Source organism: Microtus ochrogaster, chromosome 22, assembly GCF_000317375.1.
Source record: "Microtus ochrogaster isolate Prairie Vole_2 chromosome 22, MicOch1.0, whole genome shotgun sequence".
Classification (NCBI taxonomy): domain Eukaryota; kingdom Metazoa; phylum Chordata; class Mammalia; order Rodentia; family Cricetidae; genus Microtus; species Microtus ochrogaster.
In genome coordinates, this window is record NC_022023.1 from 28,130,052 (window position 1) to 28,152,665 (window position 22,614).

The 22,614-nt window shown below is 49.0% G+C and overlaps 2 protein-coding genes across 10 annotated transcripts in view; one reads left to right on the top strand and one right to left on the bottom strand.

Moving 5' to 3' along the window:
- The window catches only part of Fam189a1 (family with sequence similarity 189 member A1), a 401,267-nt gene extending 380,670 nt beyond the window's left edge, over positions 1-20,597 (top strand). Inside the window, exons 8-10 of the mRNA XM_026784306.1 lie at positions 4,117-4,192; positions 12,604-12,831; positions 15,636-20,597. Of these exons, the coding sequence (XP_026640107.1) occupies positions 4,117-4,192; positions 12,604-12,831; positions 15,636-15,952 (621 nt within the window). The 3' untranslated portion in view covers positions 15,953-20,597. The remainder of the gene's footprint in view (positions 1-4,116; positions 4,193-12,603; positions 12,832-15,635) is intronic.
- A 272-nt stretch (positions 20,598-20,869) lies between these two features.
- Apba2 (amyloid beta precursor protein binding family A member 2) overlaps positions 20,870-22,614 on the bottom strand; it is a 209,174-nt gene continuing 207,429 nt past the window's right edge. For all 9 annotated transcript variants that reach the window (XM_026784301.1, XM_026784302.1, XM_013350231.2 and 6 more), the window contains one exon: positions 20,870-21,845. In XM_026784301.1, the coding sequence (XP_026640102.1) occupies positions 21,774-21,845 (72 nt within the window). In that variant the 3' untranslated portion in view covers positions 20,870-21,773. The remainder of the gene's footprint in view (positions 21,846-22,614) is intronic.

The following is a 22,614-nucleotide window of genomic DNA, read 5'->3' on the forward strand; positions in this document are numbered from 1 at the left end:
GGGGGGGATGGGGGCATCTGCTATAGCACTGGGTGTAGGTTTTCTGACCTTGCATGCCAAACTGGAAGAGACTTTGATAAATTCAGTATCTAGGTTGGCTCAACCAGTAGTTGACTGGGTAGCAGTTCAACTAGGAAGGGAAGTCTATTATGATACTGGAAGTTACGAGAAAGGAGATGGGCAGGCATAGTATCACCAGCTGTGGGTCCTATAAATTGTATTTTAAAGGAAATGACCTCTACATTTTAAAACTTGCAAGAAAAGCGTTTCAAAAGTGACCTTGAATATATAAAACCCTCATTCTCCATGACAGCTGATAACTGCCCCCAAACCGTAGCTTTTCATGAACTAGGTACTAGATGGTTGGCTTCATCCAGGAGTGAGAAACACATCACAGAAATGGGCAGAATTCCCATGCAGGGCTCCCCCACAGAGCCCATCTGCCTAAATTCCAGTTGATTCTTCAGTTATGACAACTGGTCCACGTAGCATCTCAGAGCCAGCAAGTTCCAGGTGCTGTCCCTTCCCTAGTTTGTTTCTCTGTAGCATTGATGAAGCATCCTGACCAGGTCAGCTTACAGACGTCCGTCATGGTGGAGAGGTGGCAGGATGGCAGCTGCAGTAGCAAGCTGACAGCTCACATCTTGAACTGCCAGCTTATAGACATCCGTCATGGTGGAGAGGTGGCAGGCATGGCAGCTGCAGTAGCAAATCAGAAAGAGAGAGAGAGAGAGAGAGGCAGACAGACAGCAGTAGAGACAGAAACAGAGACCATGAGAAAGAACTAGAAGTAGCGCGGTGTTTGCTCTCCAACGTCCACCCCAGTGACATACTTCCTCCAGCAAAACCACACCTCTTAAACTTCCCCAACAGTGCCACCCACTGGGCATATGCCCAAGAGTATGGTAGACATGTCTCATTCAAACCACCACAGTCTCACGTGGCTTGGGTTGTCCAGAGCAAGTTATGTAGGAAGCCTGTCTCTTGCAATCCTCACACTCTTCATCCTGCCAGGATCCCTGTTTATGAGCCTTAGTGGCAGAACTCAAATCTCAATTTAGATTCATGCCACAGTTGTCCATCCCCTTTCCTGCCTCTGGAATGCCACTGAGCCAAATGGCCATTTCCCACAGAGTTCTGTGCACTGAGGTGGCCTCTGCCATCAGATTCAAATTAAACCCCTAACACTCTACTCAGAAGTGACAGATGCGCTCCCAGGAGCCATCTCTTTTCCAAACTACATTTCCTGGTGCTTGAATACGGGAGCCAGAGGGAAGTGAGTGATGCCCTGCAGAATATGAAGCAAATCCAATTTCCTCTTGACCTTGTCCCTTTGTGGATTCTATTTCTCTTGTTTTATTTATATTTCTTTATTGCCAAAGCTTGCTTTCTCAAGCAGCGGGTTTCTAAGTTTCTCTTTCCTTCCCCATCCTCCATACATATATATGTGTGTGTATATATATGTATATACATGCACACACGCGCACACACACATACATATACATATATATGGGGTTAGATATTGGAGAGAGACTTCTGGAATGAAATAGCCCTTTAGGCAGTTTCTTTCTGTTATTTAGTGGAAGATTCTTGGCAGACATTTTCACAATTGGTTACGGGCGTGTAGTGAATACCATAGGGGGAAAAGGTGTGTGTAGACACAAGGGCGGCGTGAATTCTCTCTCCCTCGATTCCCTCCCCAGCACTCCTGGGGGCTTAGGAATTGAGAATAGCGTGTGTGCTGCTGCTCCAAAGCCTATCAGTGGGATGAAATGCCGCACGAAGGCTGCTCTCCTCCCTGGCGATAGCTTGGTTTCCAGCTCTCCTCAGCGCCTCGCTTCCCCACCACCACAACAGGCAGCAGCTCACACCCTTTGTGTTGGCACCACAGCTGGGTCACCTGCCCTCGCTCCACCATAGCTTGCAGAATATCAGCTCTCTGATTGAAGTGGCTGGCGCCACGGAAGGCAGGAATGTAATTACCTGAGCTGGAATCGGACCAAGCCGCAGGGGCTCGCCTCACCTTCGCCAATCTCTTCTTGAGCTCATTACTTGCCAGTGTGTCCCCAAAGCAATTCTGAAATAACACAAGAAGTCAGATATTGTTTCCTGAACTGGCGAAGGGGTGGGCGCCAATGTGGCACCTGGATAGGGTGTGCCACGTCTCACGTCGTCCAGGGCCTATGCCAGATGCCTGAAGCACAGCTGGAAGAGTTGGGCCTGTTGTGGAAGAAACTGCATCACACACACAGCCCAAGCAGAGTGTTGTGGAGCAGGAGGACTTGGGGCTCAGCCCCCTGTGTCCTGTTTCCTGAGGCCTCTCCACATCGGAGCCATCCCATGTTCTGACTGGTTCTGAAACAAGTTAGAGTCATCAGAGAGGAAGGAGCCTCAGTTGAGGAAATGCCTCCATGAGATCCAGCTGGAAGGTATTTTCTCCATTAGTGATCAGTGGGGGAGGGCCCAGTCCATTGTGGGTGGTGTCATCCCTGGGCTGGCGATCCTGGAATATATATATATAATCAGGTTGAGCAAGCCATTGAGAGCAAGCCAGTAAGCAGCATCCCTCTGTGGCCTCTGCATCAGCTCCTGCCTCCAGAATCCTGCCCTGTTTGAGTTCCTGTCCTGACTCCCTTCAGGAATAAACAATAATATGAAGTATAAGCCAAATAAACCCTTTCCTCCCCAGTTTGCGTTTTGTCATGGTGTTTGGTCACAGCAATAGAAACCCCAATGAAGGCAGTCCAGGAGGAGAGTGGCAGAATCTCCCTGACCTAAACTTGAAGAGAACACGCCAAGTCCACATTCCACCAAGCCAGGGTGGCTCTTAATGGTATGTCATTGCTGTTACACTGTGAATTGGCAGTCAGACTGGCACCCCCTCCCTGTGTGCACCTGGACTGTAACCCAAAGCTCAGCCAGGAGAATATCCCAGGAGCTTCCTGTTCATTCAGTCTGCAAGGTAACAAAAGGAAGAAAAAGTGTAAGCTAGTCAAGGGTAGGCTGGGAGTTCACTCGGGATCCAGCCATTTATCCAGTACGCATTCCATGCCCTAGCCATGCTGGGGTGAAGCAAGTCGGGTCTCATGACCATTTGTCCCATGGTTTATTCTTCCTGGAACCTCAAGGAAAAAGTGAGAGAAGGCATTTTGGAGTAGGGACTGTCTTACATCCCGCCATGACCATGGAGGATCCTCTGGTCTTTTGTCTTCGTTAGGGTCACTATTGCTGTAATGAAACTCCATGACCAAAAGCAAGTTGGGGAGGAAAGGGTTTGTTTGGCTCACACTTCCATATCACTGTACATCATCAAAGGAACTCAAAGCAGGAACCTGGAGACAGCAGCTGACGCATAGGCCGTGGAGGGAGTGGGTGCTGCTTACTGGCTTACTCCTCCTGGCTTGCTCAGCCTGCTTTCTTACAGAACCCAGGACCACCCAGCCCAGGGATGACACCACCCACAATGGACTGGGCCCTCCCCTATCAATTACTAACTATAAAAACGCACTATGTAGGCTTGTCTACAGCCTGATCTTATGGAGGCGTTTTCTCAAAGAAGGTTCCCTCCTCTTGATGACTCTAGCCTGTGTCAAGTGGACAAAATTATCCAGCAAACCTGTCTTGGTTCTTGTAGAAGGTGGATAGACTCAGTGTATGCCAGTGCCCCGGAAGGTACTCTGGGTGCAGAAGGCCAGAGAAATGGGCGTCAGTCTCTGCAATGAAGACTTGAATTCTCGATTCTCACATACGCCCACCTCATAAAATACACAGTTGTTCCTCAGAGCATTTGTTCCAGGATGCTCCCCAGATGCCAAAGTCCACCCATGCTCAAGCGCCCTTGCATAAAATAGAGTGCTGTTTGCACAGAACCTGCACGCTCTCCCTCGTACTTCAAGCCCAACAGACGCATCCCCATGAATTCAGCATAGTTCATGGTACACAGAGATTCCTGCTTCACCCTTTGGAACTTTCTGGAAAGCTTTGCCCTGATAATTTGGAATCTGTGTTGACTGCATCAAAGGAATTTGAGGGCTCAGAGGACTGGCTGTGTTACTGGAGGTTGCCTGGGCAGGTGTTCTCCTGAGCAAGGGTAATGCCGTGTGTTTCTCGCTATAGGTTCCAAGTGTCGATCACCAGGTGGCCGACTCCAGTTCCGGGGACCCAAACACAGCTGTTGGCTTCAGCACACCAGGTAATCATACCCCTCTCGGTTGGAAACACTGCTTGTGTGTTTTCCAAGGATGTCCCTTTCCTCCTGTTTCCTTCTCCCCACCTCTTCCCACCCCTCTTCTCTATCTGTATGTAGCATGGTACCTTAGCCACAGCATTCTTCCCCAGCCTAGATCCAGCACGTTGTGCCCCCAGGAGAGCTCCCACTTTCTCTGGGACAGATATTTGGTCACCTCTTCCCTTGGTGTCCTTTCTCCATCACTTGAGGATGTGAATTTGATGAAAAATACTACTCAGCTTGAGGCTCACTCTGTTAGGACCAAGGAGGAATATTTAGTTCCTGGCACTCGATAATCTGACTCAGGATTTTTTACTTTATGGTGGTAGGAAAGTGATGTGCTGTTCAATGGAAACTGCTTTCAACTCTGGGATTTTATATTTTCAGTAAACTGCGTGACCGATCAGCACACTCCTGTGAACGAGGCTTTGAATTAGACAGTTGTACTCAACCATAGGCTGCTGTGGGTTTGTGTGCTCTCAGTGTGTTCACGGCAGGTGAGGCTGAGCTGTGATGCTCAGGGGGTTTAGCACATGGGTTTCCATTTATAAATGTCTCAACTTGATGAGGTTCTAGGACGTGAATGCAATGTTCACTCCTGAGCATCTGTTCCAGGCGACTGTGACTGGTCCCCTCCATCAGCAGGGGGCAAGCTGGACTAACAGGCTTCCAAGGACAGCCTGAGCAGAGGATAAACTGGACGTCATTTAAGCTTGACAGTTCTGAAAGGCAGATGTGAAAGGCCAGATTCCTAAACACATTAGAACCTCCGTGGTACTGACCTGGCTTGAAGGATGGGTATTAGACAAGCAGATGTACCCCAGCATCAAAGGAATAAGAGGATTGGGGTTCAGAGAATCTCTTTCTTGGGGACTTGATCCAGACTCATAGGGACAACTTATTTGTCACATAACTCATGACATCCCATGACCAACCACAGTTAATCCTTGCCTCCAGTACAGAGTTAACGTCTAAGAGAAGCAGGAAGAAGCCATTCCCCAAGTCTCTGTGATCATGGGATTCAAAAATGATCATGCCCCTCCTTGGGTTACTCCAAGGAGCCATCAGAACTTTCTCTGGGGTTTGGTGAAGTGTGGTTAGAAGGTGATATCATACCAGTTTGCTACATTCTTGGGTCATGCCCCACAGCTCCCAACCATGAGATGCCTACACATTTCAAGTTGTTCTAGAGAAATTATGATGGAAAGGGTTTGGCTGGTAGCTGGGACCCTTCTCTGGCTATTACATAAGGATAGGCAGAGTTGGACAGAGGAATCTGGGTACTCCTTGCCCAGGAACTTATCAGTGAGCTCTGGAACTGACCATAAGACCAAGGGAGTACTTCCAGTACCCAGTCTTCTGGTGGTGATGCCAAGTACTAGGGGCTCCAGATTGTACTAGTTAATCAATACTTTGGAGGCCTTTAGGCCAGCAGACTTAACTGTTGGAACGACACCTACGCTCCGGTCATTGTACCACAATGAGGTTGGGTCAAGGTCTCTTCTCTGGTTTTTTTTCTTATGGCCGTTTTTTTTTTTCTTATGTGTGTTCAGTTGCTCCAGTCCATTTTTCCTCTTGCTTTTTAGTAATAATATATATGTTAGAAAATGGTGAGGGTGTAATGCAGTTGTAGAGATCTTGACTGTCATATGTGAGGCCATGGTTCAACACCCATACTGGAATAAAAACAATTCAGTTAGCCGGGCGGTGGTGGCACACGCCTTTAATCCCAGCACTCAGGACTTAGAGGCAGGTGGATCTCTGTGAGTTCAAGGCTAGCCTGGTCTACAAAAGCTAGTTCCAGGATAGGCTCCAAAGTTACAAAGAAACCCTGTCTCAACCCCCTCCAAAAAAAAATTCAGTTGGACATAATTATGTGTATCTATCTCTAGGTTCTCTATTATGTCTCCTTAATCTGTGTGCTGCTCTCCCAATGCCGTGCTGCCCACGACAGCAGCCCTCAAGTGAACTGAAAAATCTGGAAGAGTATCATTCCCACATTATTAATTAATGCACAGGGGTTCAGTCCTGGGGCCTGTGATTTTCCATGTGCATTTCAGAATGAGTCATCTTTACCTTCAAAAACCATTGCTGGGATTCTATAAAAACCACATTAAACCCATACAACAACCTGGAAAGACTGTTCACCTACAACTGAGCATTCCAATCCAAAAATTCAGTCCCCTTCCCTGGACCACTTCTGACTTCTCTCAACTCCCCTTGATAATGTTTAGCACCACACTTTGTTAGGTGCACAGTCATCCCTTGATATCGCTGGGTGACAGGTTTCAGGACCCTTGTCAGATGCCAAATCCCAAAGATATAAGGGATTTGGGTTCCTTAGGTAAAATGACAAAATACTTCATATAATACATGTATGACCTCCAATATGCTTTAAAATAAGTCACCTCGAAAGTATGCATCAATGTTATTGGTTTTATTGTTGTTTTGTTTTTGATTTTTCAAGACCTGGTCCCTCTGTGCTTTGTGTAGCTAAAGAAATAGTTGAGAGTCCTACATTTTTCAGGCATCAGGAAGTAGACTGAGACATTGGGTAGTATCTTGAGCATAGGAAACCTCAAAGCCTGTCCCAGCAGTGCCATACTTCCTCCAACAAGCCATACTTCCTAATAGTGCCACTCTCTAGGTAGTAATGGGGGCCAGTTACATCCAAACTACCACATTGCACTCTCTGAGCCCCTATAGTCTTATAATAATATTATAATGAAAAATTCATTTAGTCCAACTTCAGAAGTCCCCATAGTCTATCACAGTCTCAACAATGTTTTAAAGTCCAAAGTTCAAAGTCTCTTCTGAGATTCACGTAATCTCTTAGCTATAATGACCTATAAAAAATCAAATCAAAAAGCAGATCACATACTTCCAACATATAATGGCACAGGATATACATTATCATTCCAAAATGCAGGAAAGAAAACATAGTGAGAAAATACTAAAGAAAAGACCAAAAGCCAGATGGGAAAACTCCAAACTCTGCATCTCCATGTCAAAGCGCTCTCCAGATCTCCAACTCCATTCAGCTTTGTTGATCGCAACACGTTTCTTTCTCTTGGGCTGGCTCCACTCCCTGTTTGCAGCTCTTCTTGGCAGGTATCCCAAGACTCTGGCATCTCTAAATCTTGGGGTCTCCAAGGCAATCCAGGCTTCAATTTTACAGCTTCACACAATGGCCTCTCGAGGCCCTTGACACAAACCTGGCCTCAGCAGCTTTTTTTAGGCATGGAGGTAAATTCCATAACCCATTTCTTCTATCTTTAACTCTAAAGCCAGAACCATGTAGCCAAAGTTGCCAAGTTCTGCTGCTTGCTGGGGCTGGAATATGGCCGCCTCCTTCAATTATATCTTCACCAACCTTCTGCTTTTGACATTTCTTCACTACCTAAGCTTGGCTATCCTGCAACTGGATCTGTAGACCAGGCTGACCTCAAACTCATAGATCCATCAGCCTCTGCCTTCCCAGTGCTGGGAAGTGTACACCACCATACCCAGTTCTAAAGTTTTCTTTAATTCCTTTTCACAAGTTGGAAATTTAGCTGGTTAGGATCTTGCCCTGAGGTCAGTGCTCCCATTATTTCATTCCTTAATCTCTTCATCTCCTTGAACACAGAATTTAGCTCCATCCCACTTCCTAGTGCTCTTTTTCTCCAGAAGTATTTTCCCTTGCTCAGCTTGCTCCATTTCATTATAAATCTTCATTAGAACTATCCCTAGTAACCACAAAACAGTCTATACTGGGCTGTTTTGAGATTTCCTCTAGCAAAGGAATGAATCTAAACTCTTCACTTTAGCCTCAGGCAGACTTTTCAGAAAAAGGGCAAAAAGCAGCTACTTTCTTCACCAAAATATCACAAGACCAATCTCTAGGCCACATACCAACACTCTCCTCCTCTGAAACCTCTTGAGCCAGGCCCCACAGTTCATTCAGTCACACTCAGAACCACTGTCTTCCATGCTCCTACTAGGATGGCTCCTTAAGCAGCGCTTAAAACATTCCACTGCTTTCCTAACCCAAACTCTCAAAGTCCCTGTTACTCCAGACAAAAACATGGCCAAGCCTATCACCACAATACCCCAGTCCCTGATATTTTGTTAGGGTTTCTATTGCTATGAAGAGGCACCAAGACCACAGCAACTCTTACAAAGGAAAACATTTAATTGAGGTAGTGGCTTACAGTTAAGACATCTGGTCTAGTATCATCGTGGCAGGGAGCATGGCAGTGTGCAGACAGACATGGTGTAGCTGAGTTCTACACCTTGCAGGTAAGAGGAAGTACAATGAGACACCGAGACACCGGGCAGTATCCTGAGCATAGGAAACATCAAAGTCTACTCTCCCACACAGTGACACACTTCCTCCAACAAGGCCACACCCACTCCAACAAGCCACACCTCCTACTAGTGCCACTTCCTATGAGATCATGGGAACCAATAACATTCAAACTACCACAGTGAGCATAGACACAAAAGTTTTCTAAAGCACTGTCAGAGGAGAGCTGTAGCGTCTGCCTCACTTCCCTTCTTCCCAGCATTCTGTTCTGTCTACTCCGCCTACCTAATTTTCTGTCCTATCAAAGGCCAAGGTTGAGTGGGCATATGCAGAACTCATGCACACAGAGGGTCAGCTCCATGCCTCAGGATTTCATTCCCTTCACTCAGGAACAGTATTGCACTTGGGATTTCCAGTCCCGTAGTCATTGAGTGTGGCGGACCACATGATAGAGATATGATTCACTCGTACGTCGATCTTGTCCCTTGTTACCACGCTGAACTTGCTTTTTAGTTCTATGGTTCTTCACAGATTCTAGTTGGTTTTAAACTACCACGAGTAATAATGTAGCGAAGAGGTTTGGACATCAGCAAGACCTCAGGGGAGCTACAACTCACATTTTTGGCTGGCATGTTATAAACTAGCCCATCATGTTAGGGCTCTTTATCTATGTGCCGTGTTTATATTGTTAGTTGGAGTAATCTCCACTTCTGGAAGTGCCCTAGGATCTAACATAAGGAAAGCCAACTCTAAAAGTGAAGGTGTTTTCATTCTTCAAAATAGTGAAAACCTGGGGGCATAGTGAAGTTCACTAATGAGAGTCAAAAAAAAAAAAACCACGTGGCACAGGCAAAATGCATTATTCTACATTAACTAAGAAAACTGGTGTGGGTTTTTTGGATGAAAAATCGGAAGTCCATTAAGATCATAACTGTCATAAAAACAGGCATGCAGCATTACCCTGGTGACAGCGAGAAAAAACACCACTAGTCTTGGACTGGGAGCTTTTTCAGTATCTACTGTGATTTCATGTTTCCAGTAAATATATATTCAGAGCGAGGTCACACTTGCCTGTCTATGAATTGATTGTGTTAGCACTGACGGTAAGAAAACTGGATCAAGAAGAGTTAAGACAGCATGAATTGAAGCTATTTAAAATATGGATTTTGGTGTTGGGCTGCAGAGATGGCTAGGCAGTTAAGGGCATATGCTGCTTTTGCAGAGGACCCATGCTCAGATCCCAGCATCCACATCCCGCAGCATAAAATCACCCTTCCAGCTCCAGGGAGACCTGATGCCTCTAGCCTCTGCAGGTACCTGTGCTCAAATGCAGAGGCCCACCCCCCAAGACTTAAATCTTTTCCAAAAAGATGAAATAAATATATACCTATATCTTTTCCAAAGAGTTGTGTGTGTGTGTGTGTGTGTGTGTGCAGCACAAGTATTTAATGCTAGTGTGTGTATATGTATATATGTATGTTTATGTATATGCATTTGGGAGCAGTACTAATATTTGATGCTAATTAATATAATATATATTATATGATGCTTATATATTTGGGAGTAGCACTAGTATTTGATGCTAATATATATATAATTTGGGACAAGTATTAGTATTTGATACTAGTGTATATGTAATGTATGTATATATGTATGTATGCACGTATATATGTATATTTATATTTGGGAGCTGTACTAGTATTTGATGCAGGGCCTTGCACATTCTAGGCAAGCATTCTACAATGATCTCCATCCTCAGTGCTCTCTTTACTTCTTATGTTAAGACAGGTTTTCGCTAAATTGCCAAAGGGTAAGCTAGAAAAATACTCTATATAGTGTATGTAGGCCTTGAACACAGTATTCCTGTCTTAAGTCTCTTGTGTATCAGGGACGGCAGGGATGACACCACACAGCTTAACTTTCCTGAAGTGATCCTGGCACACTACTGTGTAGGTCTTTACCACACAGCTCAGCTTATCTGAAATGATCTTGGTACACCACTGTCTGGGCCTGCACCACACAGCTCAGCTTATCTGAGGTGATCTTGGCACACTACTATGTAGTTCCCCGGGGAGTAACTAGCAGAGGTTGGCTGGGGTTCATAAATGTCTTTTCTGTCTTTGAAGTTTTCTGATATGATCAGTTATGGCTTTTTTTTTTAAACAATCTCTTCATCTCTGAGTAGTTGTCAAATTATGTCTGGTAATAAACTCCTGGGAACAATTGCTGAGTCCAGGGGAGCGTGTATTTTAAGTGTTAATAGAGCAGCCAAACTGCGTTCTAGGAAAGTTACACCAGCCAGTGAGAGCAGGGTGCCTTCCCTCCTGAGGGGTTCTCTCGCCCTCAGAGGCCATAAACGTGCCCAGCCTTCGGTTTGAGCAACTTTCACAGGTCTGCCGTCCATGTGTGTATCTGGGTTTGATTCGCTTCTTTCATCTGAAGTGTTTTCTTCCTTAGAAGATATTTTGGGAGTAGATTTTTGAGAAAAAGTGCTTATTAAATCAAGTCATGAGAAAGTCTGTGAGGCCTTGCATGACCTTCCTACACATGGCGCGGACTCGTCCCCGCACTGCTTCTGCTTTGGGGGGCGCCATGTTCGTTATGCAAGCACAACACTTACAAAGGAATGATTTATTCTTCTCTCATACAGCATTCTCCAACTGCAACTTCCCCTCCCTCCACTCCTCTCAGCCTCCCCCTCCCTCCCAGATCTACCTCCCCCTCCACCGTCCCCTCCCAAGAAAAAAGCAGCCCCACCAGGAACATCAACCTAGTAAGGCCTTCAGATACCATAAGACTAGGCACAAACCTTCACATCAAGGCTGAGCATCACAGTCCAGTAGGGGGAAAAGGGTCCCCAAAGCAGGGAAGGATCAGAGATACCCCCCACTCCCACTGCCAGGAGTCCTGTCAAAACACCAAGACGACAACCATAACATACAATCAGGGGACCTAGCACAGACCTGTATGGGCTCCGCAATTTCCATTTCAGTCTGTGGACCCCCACGAGCCCTGCTTAGCTGATTCCATGGGCCAAAACGCACAGCGTTTTATTGTCAGTTTTCTTCCTTCCCTTTGCGGTTTCCATCCTGCCCATGAATTCTCCGTTCCAAACTTCAGAGGATATATGAAACAGCCGTCCTCCTATGGATTTCCTTCTCCTGAGTTTATGCCCTCCAAAAAGAAGGGTTAATCTTCCTGAAGATCTGGGTGTTTGTTTATATATGATATATTGGTACCATTTCTGTTTTGCAAAATGGACTGCTACTTGTCACCAACTGTTTCTGGGGGTGGGGGGTGGAGTAGTTAGACAAGAATGTTTTAGAATATTCCACAGGCTGGTTCAAGAGTCGGCAGTGGGTACTGAGTGGCAGGTGTCTCTGAAGTCCTGGTCTGGGGAGAGCTCATGGACACGGGGGAAGCAAGGGGCACTGACTGGGCCCTGTGGGAGAGAAGGAAGGAACAAAGCTTGAAGCATCCCACCTGTGCTGGAATTTGGGCTTCTGTGATGGAGCAGGTTCTCTCAGGCAGGTCATCGCCTTGCAGCGTTTGCCCCTGCACAGAGCCAGTAATTCCAGGCCGGTGAAGGAAGTGTCGACCCACTGGGGTTTGATGTTCATGCGTGAAACAGCCCCTGGTGCAACCCATGGGCTTCTGGATGGGAAGGAAACACAGACATGGTCAGCTTCACTGGTCCACAGTGGCGATGCTCACAATTTAGAGTCCAGCTGGGGCTTGAGCGGCCAGGCTCCCCCGGATCCTGCCCCCATGTCTCTCTCTGCCAAATCAGAGCCTATCGCTGACTTACACCCCCAACTCTGGGTTCATTTCTGCTTGTTCCCAGGAAAGGTTGATGGTGCTGCCCCGGGGCCTACTCTGGGAACCAAGACAAGCATCACGTGGGCTATGTTTGTCTCACATATCTGATCTAGGGACTGCACGCCAGGTACTGGTTTGGTGACCTGCCTTAGTGTTGGCCTGCTTCTAACTGTGGAGTTTATATAGGTAGGGTTTGGAGGGCAGGCATCCGGCTGATTCTGCATTCAAAATTTGTAATCACTTACCCTAATCACCTGTTTTCTTGCAGTGCCTGCTAGTAGCACGAGTCTCCCAACATCAGAGGGTGCCACCTCACTGGGTCCAAGCCACCCCTCCCCTGATGGCACTCTGGACACCCCACCGCCCCTTCTACCTACTCCAGTCTCTCACCACATGTCACCAGAAGCAACAAGCTTGAGCACACAGGCACAGCCAAGCCCAGGGCGTGTGGCCCGCTCTGCCAGTGACCCCACCTCCCGTGCATTCAGTGAAGCAGGTATGGTTCACGTGTATTCTCAGGATGTACCAAACTCGCAGGACAAGTGACCTTTGACAATCGACAAACTCGCAGGACAAGTGACCTTTGACAATCGAGGCCCAGATTGGATCCGGGGAAATGTCATCTGCACACTTGAGGGCCCTGAGTTGGGGTGGAGGGGAAGGGAGCCTTGGGCTCTTGCTGTGTTGCCAGGGAGGCATCATTCTGGCAAGGGAGGAAGGATTTAAGACTTAAGGGTAATGAGATCCCTTTAGGTGGCCAGCAGCTCCCACCTGAGCATCAGCACCGAACTGCATGCATGCTCTGAGGTACAGGTCAGACAGAGCTGGTGAGCACGGATAAAGTCTGTATGTAGGCGGTATGTCCTCTGCCCTGAGTGTATTCAGGGAGTGGCTCAGGGTTTCTATTGCTGGGATGAGACACCATGACCATGGCAACTCTTACAAAGGAAGAAAAGCATTGGAGCTGGCTTGCAGTTTCAGAGGTTAACTCCATTATCATCATGGTGCTGGAGAAGGAACTCAGAGTTCTACATCTTGATCCACAGGCAGCAGAAAGAGACTGTGTGCCACACTGGGCATAGCTTGAGCATATAAGACTTCAGAGCCCACTTCCCACAATGACACATTTCCTTCAACAAGGACACATCTTCTAATAATGTCACTCCCTGTGGGCCTAGACATTCAAACACACTAGTCTATGGGGTCATACCTACTCAGACCACTACAGGCAGCACTTTCCAGTGCCCTTAGTTACCATGAGCTGTTTTTATTCCAAATGGGCACGATCTAGTACTACAGGATTCCTTTGGCCAGTTGCCCATACCAGCTTCCTTGGGAGTCTTTCTCATGTCCTTGACTCTGGAGGATGGACACAACCTTGATGTTATAGGGGAGTAATTTCTGCCAGTGAGGACTTTCTAGTGGCCTTTGACTGCATCGCAGCACGAACTTCCTCTGATGTCCATTTTTAAGGACTCTACAGAGAGCATGGGGATGCCCACACCAGCCTCACTTCCACGCTCCTATGTAGCTGAACACCAGGCAGCCTAGAGTCTGGCCATGCCAAGGAAGAGCAGCCTTTGGAAGGAACCAAAAAAGTGACAGAAGCCAGCTATCTGGGAACATCTTCCTGGTAGAAACCTCAAATTTTGTGCCTATAGCATCTGGGTGCTACATTCCCCACCCCTTGCACCTCCATGGAGAAAGGTCAGCTCAAACCTGGAATGCTCTCTTTGCTCCTTTACTTGGAGCCCCAGAACTTCTGTGCATGCCACCCCCAAGGGCAGCACAGGAGTCTCTGTGTCCACTCCCCCTCACGGGGCTTTGAGAGAGGGTCTCATATGGCTGGAGGGGATTAGGTCCCTTCTCTGGCCTTCTGATAGCTTTCTTTGGAATTCATGGTCTGTGACAAACAGCCGCAAGGATGGGGCAAGAGAGAGGTGGCCGCCACCTTTCCTTCCTGAGGTCCACACAGCAGCCTGCGACTTCAGTCTCCTCTTGGGAGATGAGACTGCCATTGTTCCCCAAGTTGAAGGCATGCACCTTCTGCTTCCCTGGAGAGCCTCAGGATTGGAGGGTATTCCCAGGCACCTGCTGGGCTCCTGTGGGACCTGAACCTGGGAGAGAACTACAAGGTGACTTCCTTTTATCCACACGTCTGCTCGTCCGCCATCTAACATCCTGCTCAGCCCTAGGCAGCTGGTGAATTTTACCAGTGATCCTTCCTGCCCCTTCCCGTGGGGACTGGATGTTCTTCTAGTTGAGGTGCAGACAGGACTGTCCTGGGCTGCTCTGGAGAGAAGCGAGGCACCCCTCAAACATCTTGACATCCACCTACTGTGAAGGGGTGAGTCATGGCGAGGGGTCCTTTGCTGCCTCTGCATCCAGCTGCTCCAGGATGTGAGTGCCTATCTCAAGGTGGTTATATCAAAGCCTGTAACTAACAGAACACGTATGTTTAACTTGTTTACTTACATTTAGTTTTGTTTTGAGACAGCATCTCATTAAGTAGCCCAGACTGACCTCAATCTCCTTGTCTCAGCCTCGGAGTGCTAAGGCTGGGGCCATTGCCACCCAGCTTTGCCTTATTTTGCTTTACTACGGCAATATTAGCTCTGCCTAAGAGATTTATACATCATCATGTATTTCGTTACTTAGCTAGATCCCCCAGGACCCTGGAGCAGACCACCCAGAATGTCTATTTTGGGGGTCATATTAGGCAAGCTGATTCTCAATGTGGTCCTCGGTTAGTGGACTGTATCTCGCTACCCACAGATGCCTAGCTCTTGGAGGTGGCATCTAAGCAGTGTTTGTCCCAATTTCGAGGTGGAGTGATGGTTATGACATCTAAAGGAGCCAGAGTCATTTCTTCAGGCCCAGCCTAGAGGACACTGGAGGAAGGCCCTGAATAGAGGCCACCATCTACGCTAACACGGGGGAGGAATCTCACTACCTCTTGCCACCCCAGCTCTAGTCTTAAACCTGTCTAGATGTTCCTCCTCTGCCCCAACAGGCCATTAGACCACAAAGGACAAAAGTCATGGAGCTGGAGAAGGCTGGGGAGAGCTCAGCAACCCCTCAGCAGCCCTTCTCTTGGGCCCACCCCTTAGTTCACTCCCCACCTCAATCCTGAGAGGTTAACCCCGACTCCCTCCATGCTGGCAGGACGCGCGTCACACTCGGGCGCCTTCTCTGAAACAGAATTCGCAGCATCCTCTTGCTCATTTTTTTCTTTCTAGAACTTTGGTTTCGTTTGGCTCACAGCTGTTTTCAGACTTCCTCTTTCACTTTGATTTTTAGTCTCTGCATCACGCCCCGCCACGGCTGCCGGTCAACACCAGCTCCCGTCTGCTGGCAACCAAGATACCTGGAAAACGGACCAAGGGACCAAGCCGGAGACCTTACAGACCGTCTCTAAAGAACGGCCGCATTCCTTAGTGGAGAGCAAGGGCTACACGAACACCAGGGTCTTGGTGGCTAAGTTCTTGGAACACTCGCACTGTACCCTCCCTTCAGAGGTGCGACATGTGGTGGGCACCGTCCGCTCAACGGTCACCTCGGAGGAGCCCAGGGTGGAGGAGGCCATCTTTGGTGCTGGCGTCCTGGACCAGCTATGAAGCAGCTACAGACCTGGATGTAGACACTGATGGTCCCAGTGCCTGCAAGTCCAGTCCTGCATGATGCCACCGTGTTTGGTAGAGAGAGGCCTTTGGCCTGCAGGGCAGAGAACAATCAGAATACCCAGGCGAGGCTCTCTGGTGGCCCGGGCAGGGAACTGTTACTCTTTCTGCCAATGGTTGTCTTCCCAGGGACTGTTTGCCCCCTGTCCCACTAACTCAGCAAGCTCTGCTTGCATCAGGGGGTATAGCACCTTGAACTGAAGAATGTGACCGGAATCCCTATCTAGGGACAGGTGACACTTATGGAACATAAGGACACTGTATCTGTTCCGAATCAAGGCCTTTGGCACAAGGTTGTCTTCTGGGCCCAGTTCAGCTCAGTGTTACCTGAGCAGAAGGTGGCAGCAGCAATGGAGCCATCTGCCGTGTGACTGGTATCACTTGCAGCTAAACCTTTAAAGAATCCAGACCCATCACTTCCTTTCAAAGGAAATAGGCAATGTTAGCACAGCCTGGACCCACATTTTTGATCACTGGGCTATCATGCAAATAAATCTACCATGAAAACTCTTCCTAGGCACGCTTGGACAGTGAGCAGGTGTCATGAAGGCTTGAAATGCCTGCCTCCTTGTGTCCTGGGCCTCCCCTCTAGGCCTCTGACTGTGAGCTGCTACCCCCACGTCCTTCCCTGGGTCCCTCCCCCATGGCCTCCCATTATTTAACTCCAGCAAATAATTGTCACTTGTGTCTTAGCAATAGGCTCCTCTCTGCACCCCTCAGAGGGCTTCCCCTGGTATCTGACATCACCCAACCGAGCTGGGTAGGTCACAATGCTGGCTAAGATGCGTTTATCTCTGCTACGTGTGCACCTTTGGCCAAGGCATGTGCCTTCGTGAGCTAGAGTTGCCCCTCCTCGATTCAGGTGGCAGCAGACACACCTGTGTTGAGGGATGCAGATGGTCAGTCACTTATTTCTGGGAGAACATAGAAGCAGAGCAAAACCAGCTGGGGCATAGCCAGGTGACTTTGGGGAAAGATGGCTACCCCCAGACTTTCTTGGCTGTTCAGACCTCATTTTCTGGCCCGATCAACATTAACCATGTCTCAGCAATGGGTCCAGAGCAATGCTGCCTGCAAGAACTTCCTGGAAAAATGGAAACCCCATATCTGATTCGTCCAAAGCAGCAGCTCCAAGCACTGGAGATCACTGTACCCCAATTGGCCTGTGAGCCTCGATATCGGCACCGAGGCCCTAAGTCTATGGAAAGTGCCGGGGTGGACCAGAGTGTGACCACCGTTGGTCAGTGTCCAGCTGGTAGGCTTAAGAAGCCCTTCTCTCCACTCTGCCTGGGCTTGCCTGTCCTTCAGCTTCTAATCCCATGTCCCAGCCCCCCCCCCAATTCCTTGTAGCCAATATACTGAGGACCTTTGTGTGTTTGGAAGCTGGGGGCTGAAGGCTTGGGAGACACCCAATGGTGGTTGGCTTTCCATGATCTGATGACTTGACCATTGCCATAGGTTGTGGCCTTCCTACAGTTATGGAGCTGGAGAACATAAATCAGGCACATGATGGCAACCTTGCCTTTTCCACGGGAGATGCAATAGAGATGAGTTTTCAAGCACTTTATCCAGACTCTAAAACCCTCTCATTTTCCTCAAGTGAGGACTTTGTCAAAACCCTTACAGGTAGAATGGCCTCCCCTGAGCTTGAAAAAAACTTGCATAGCCTGGCCGCGTGGCATTTTTATCACCTCAAAAACGAGGTGAGGTGAGGTCAGACAGCTGCAGGGTGTCTCGTGATTGGAGGGTCTATGCCACAAGGTGCTTAAACACTTGTGGCTCTCTGATCAAGCTGAGATCCAAGAGAGGCCGGGCCCCACCCCACCCAACTGACCCAAGCTCTAGGGTATCTTCATGATGCATCCAGGGTGAAGGGTTTCTGGGCACAGTGCCAGACTCTGGCCTTCACGCTGCCCGTCTGCAGCAGGCCCCTGTCTGTCCTGCAGCACTCTCGCCTCAACCTGCACCGTCCCTCGGCTGCAGGCCACCACTTCCTGGAAGCCTTGAGTCCTAGGCAGGCTCAAGAAAGGGACATGCACAAACCATTCAGGCGAGGTTACGAGATGGCTCCGCTAACAGGTTTATCTTACGGACACAGAAACCACAGAACTTGATGCTCCTGGGTGGGTGAGAACCCGTGACTCCCAGAACAAGACTGTTAGATGACAGGTCAGTCTGCATTCACCTTTGCAGAGCCCCACACAGTCCACATGAGGACCAGGAATGCTCAGCTCCAGGCTTACAGCCACTAGGTGATGTTCTTGCGATTTGTCTTGTCTCTTCTGGGTCCCTTAGCTCTGCCTCAGTGGTGACCTAGTATACTAGGAACCCCAGGCAATATGTGGGTTCCATAAAGCAAAAACTGTCATCCTCCACATTTGCACATTTGTCTTGGAAGCTTTTTCTTTTCTTTCTTTTATTATTTTTTCTCTTTCTTTTCTTCTTTCTTTTTTTCTGATGTCTGAACTGGGTCCAACCGTGATCATTTGGGAGGAGATGCTCTCACTCCAGATTTGCCTGGTCCTGCCCCATCACCACCACCAAAAAACAAAACAAACAAATAAATAAATAAAAAAAAACAGCCAGTACCTTCTAAGGCATCCTTCAAGTGTCTGCCTAGGGGCAGGAAGATGCTGATGTGAACCCACTGTGGGCATCAACTCTACTTCAAGGAAGGCAGGTGGGAGGCCCCATCACGAGGACTAAAGGCCTCGAGGAGGCCATGATAAAATGAAATGCTTGCAACTAACCCTGGAACAGAAAGCTCATGTCGGATCTTCTCTCCCCCACTTCTGCTAGAGCAGCTGCAGCTGATGCAGAAATTGCTTTCAGGCCCCCAGAGACCAGTTTGTACAACTTGAAAGTTTGTATTTATTTAATGTACCTCAAGGTGTTTTCATAATGATCAGTGTTTTAATAAAAAGTATTTCTGGTCACTGAGGTCTAACTGGGACAAAGAGGGTCCTGGAGGGGCTGGATCTGGTGGGCCACCACAACTGTCCACCCAAAACTCAGTGCCAGGGACCGAGGAGCAAAGACAGTCCCCTGTGCCTACAGGTCCAAACCACAGCTGCCCCTCTGTGGACCTGACATTCAAAAGAACCTGGAAGTGTAGTATAATCTGATGCCTTCCATTTGAGGTCCTGAACTTGTTTACCAGGAGCTCGGTGGGTAAAGAACGCACTGGACAATCATGAGGACCTGATTTGGATTCCAGGAGGAGGGGAGGTGATCCTGTAGCCACACTGCTGGGATGTGCAGACCAGCAGGATCCCAGGGGCTTGCCAGGTGGCCAGCCCAGCTGAAAGAGCAAGCCCCAGGCTCCGTAAAAGGCTCTGTCTCCAAAGATAAGATTAGGTGTGACAGAGGATAACATTCCACACGTGCACAGATGGTCACTCGTGCCTGCACACAAGTGAAAGAAAACCCATGCACACCCCACACCCACTGTGTACCAGTTGGTAGATGTGGTACCCTCATCTCATCCCAGTGAATCTGTCCAGAGCTGGGCACATGCTTGTCCAGGACACACAAGGGCATTCTGCTTGGCGGGCAGCAGGTGCCAGCTCCTCTGCTCTGTAGCTTTCACCCCAGGGACTGTTCTTTTCATTCTGCAAGAATGCAAGCCATCTAGATAGCAGTTTTTGAATGTTGGCACAGGAAAGCATTTTCTTTGTTCTTGGGCCTTCTGTCTCTGGGGAGTGGGGAGACCTTTGTGCCGTATTTCTGATGCTGTTTCTTTCCACCGTCCCTGTTTGGAGCCAGAGTCCACAGTGAAAGGCTGCTTCTCACCTGCCCCGATGGCCAGAAGTGAGGGGAGCACATGGCTCAGGCCCCTCGGGAGGTTCCTGCAGAATCACGAGCAATGAAAGCACGTGGCCGACAGCTCACGACGGTGGGACCTGTTCTGCTATGGCCGGTCAGAGACTCTGGCTTGCCAACGTCTCCCACCCCAACATCCTGAGAGAAATCCCAAGTTTACTCCCATTCCTCACTCACGTCAGGGAACAGCCCACCTGTGGCCACTGAGCAAGTACAACGCAGCCCAGATGTTAATATTCTACATGTATGTATCGTGCGTGTGGAGAAATGCCAGGGTGCGGGCCGACTTCCTCTCACACACAGAGGTGGCTGATCTGGAGAAGCCTGTCTCCACTTGCTCCTTAATGTAGTCAGCAGACATCTCCAGCCACGTCTTGTCCATGCAGCCGGTGAGTAGGGACCCTGGAGCTGGCCTGGTGACAGGATACCATCAGTGAGTGACACCTGGTGATTTTAGCACCTGCCCTCGAACTTCCTGCCAGAGCTACGAAGGCTCCAGACCAGGGAGGGGTGACATGACCACAGGCAGACTCACAGAGCCACAATCCCAGCTGGAAAGGAGAGGCCTGCGGGGCCCGCTCAGCCCACAAATGAGGCGCACCAAGTGCTTTTCTGTCATGACTTCAGGTTTATTAGCGATATGCGGGAAGTCTTCCTAGGGTCGGCTGCATGCAACACACAGGTTACTCCTCGAGTACAGTAATTCTAAAGCTTTAGTTACTGTGTAATAAGGCTTCTTAAGTCACAGTGTATTCTTCAAGGCCTGAGCCAAAAAAAAAAGAGGCTGCCAGACAAAATGATGTCAGGTCACATTGATCGCTAATGAACAGAGCCAGCCGCGGCGCTCTGCTCCACACACTAACACTGCTCCGCGCGGGATGGCCAAGCACCTCACTGGACAAGTAATTTACACTCTCGCTGTTCCCTTCAGGAAGGGAGGAGGTGGGGGTTTTCTGCTGTGGGCTTGCTTTGTTGGGGACAGTGTGTGTGTGTGTGTGTGTGTGTGTGTGTGTCGCTATGGGGTATACGTAATTTTTTTTTTAAATAAGGATGTCTCCCATGCTTCTGCCTTTGTTCCTGGCAGGATGTTGCCCCCCTCAACAGGGAGCCTCGTGGTGGAGAAGGAGTCCACGTGAAGATGTCCAGGGAAATTCACAGGGTCTCAGGGGACTCAGAACAGGCGAGGACAGGAGAAGCAGCTGTGGTCACAGGTCGCCGGAAAACCTAAATGTCTTAAGAATGGCTTGCCAAGGTCAAAGTCCAAACAGTAATATTTGCTAAATAAATATGGAGTTTTGGCATTGTGACCATCATTTTTTTTTTATTATTTAACTCGGGAGTATCCCCTTGCTGCGTCAATACTTACAATCAGTCATAGGTTCCCATGCGTGGCACAAGCCTCATCCAGGGTCCCAGGAGCCAGCTTGCCCCTGCTCCGATGCAGATGGAGGCTACGCCAGCATACGGGCCCTTTGGGACTCAGCTGAACCCCAAGCATCCCAGCCAAAGGGAGGAGATGGCTGCAGCTGCATCACAGAGGGCTCCCTTCACAGCTGCAGGGGTGGGCACCACATTCACATTCCATAGCCTCAGGGAAGAAGAACACAGCACAGCACACAGAACTACCCGTGAGCACCCTTCATCAGCCGCGATGAGAATGTGGCAGAGGACGGGTAAGTGTCCCAAAAGTTTGTCCCTCGACTCCCCCTTGGTAAGGACATACCTTTTTTTTTGTTTGTTTGTTTTGTTTTTTGTGGCAAAACCAAAAACCAAACCAAAACAAGAAAACTAGGTGGTGAGGACACACCCTTCAGGGGAGCCAGAGTTCTTGGTTGGGCTATGGGATGAGGGGTCAGGGCTGTGTCCTGGCTTCTGGCTCCTCTGGGCCCAGGTGGATCTGCCTGGTGTCCCTGCTGCATGGCGAGGCTGGGTGTACCTAGATGTACAGCGGGGTCTCCTGGCCTGTGAGGAGTCTGAACATGGCCGCAGGCATGGTCTTCATGTGGATCTGTAAGTAGAGAGGAAGGCTGAGCTGCCCGCCACTTTCCAATCAAGTGAAAATGAACAGCAGCTGTCCAGTTCCTGGGGAGGCTCTGAGAGGGACGGACCGGGCTGAGGCTCGGGGACCACTCCCTTTCCAGGATTTTGTGCACGGTGCAGCTCTCTTTCCCTCTCATCTCATCACACTGACACCAGAAGAACGAAGGTGAAGACTTCCAAGGGTGACGACAGTTTGCCCGTAGGATGCAGGTACCCCACCCCAGAGCCGCAAGGAGGATGCTGGGCATCTGTCAGGGGCACATGCTAACACTGGGTGATACAAGAGTTCTGGGACTAGGAAAAGGCCAGAAAGACAAGCTGTCCCAAGACTTCATCCTCTGAGGAGCAAGTAACAAATGCTTTTAACAGCCTGATTGCCCTTGCTGGCTCTCCATAGGCTGGGTATACAGCCAACTAACCATGGAATTGCTTCCAGGGCGGTGGGATGTAGGAAGATATACTGAGCCCCTGAAAGCAAAGAGCAGGTGAGCGTCATTGTCTCATCATCCGCTCCTCTCAACAGGGCCATGCTCCTGGACTCAGGTGTGCTGTGTTCTTGCAGAGGCTGCCAGGGTCTCAGTTGCCCCCCAGGTCTGCTCTGCCCCAGGCAAGCAAACCCTGACTCCACTCTGCCCAGCTCATTCAGGCTAAAATCTGCAGATGTTTGCTGCGTTCATGGTTTAGCTCCTCCACATCCCAGGACAGCCTTTCTCTACCCCGCCCACAATCAACATGGA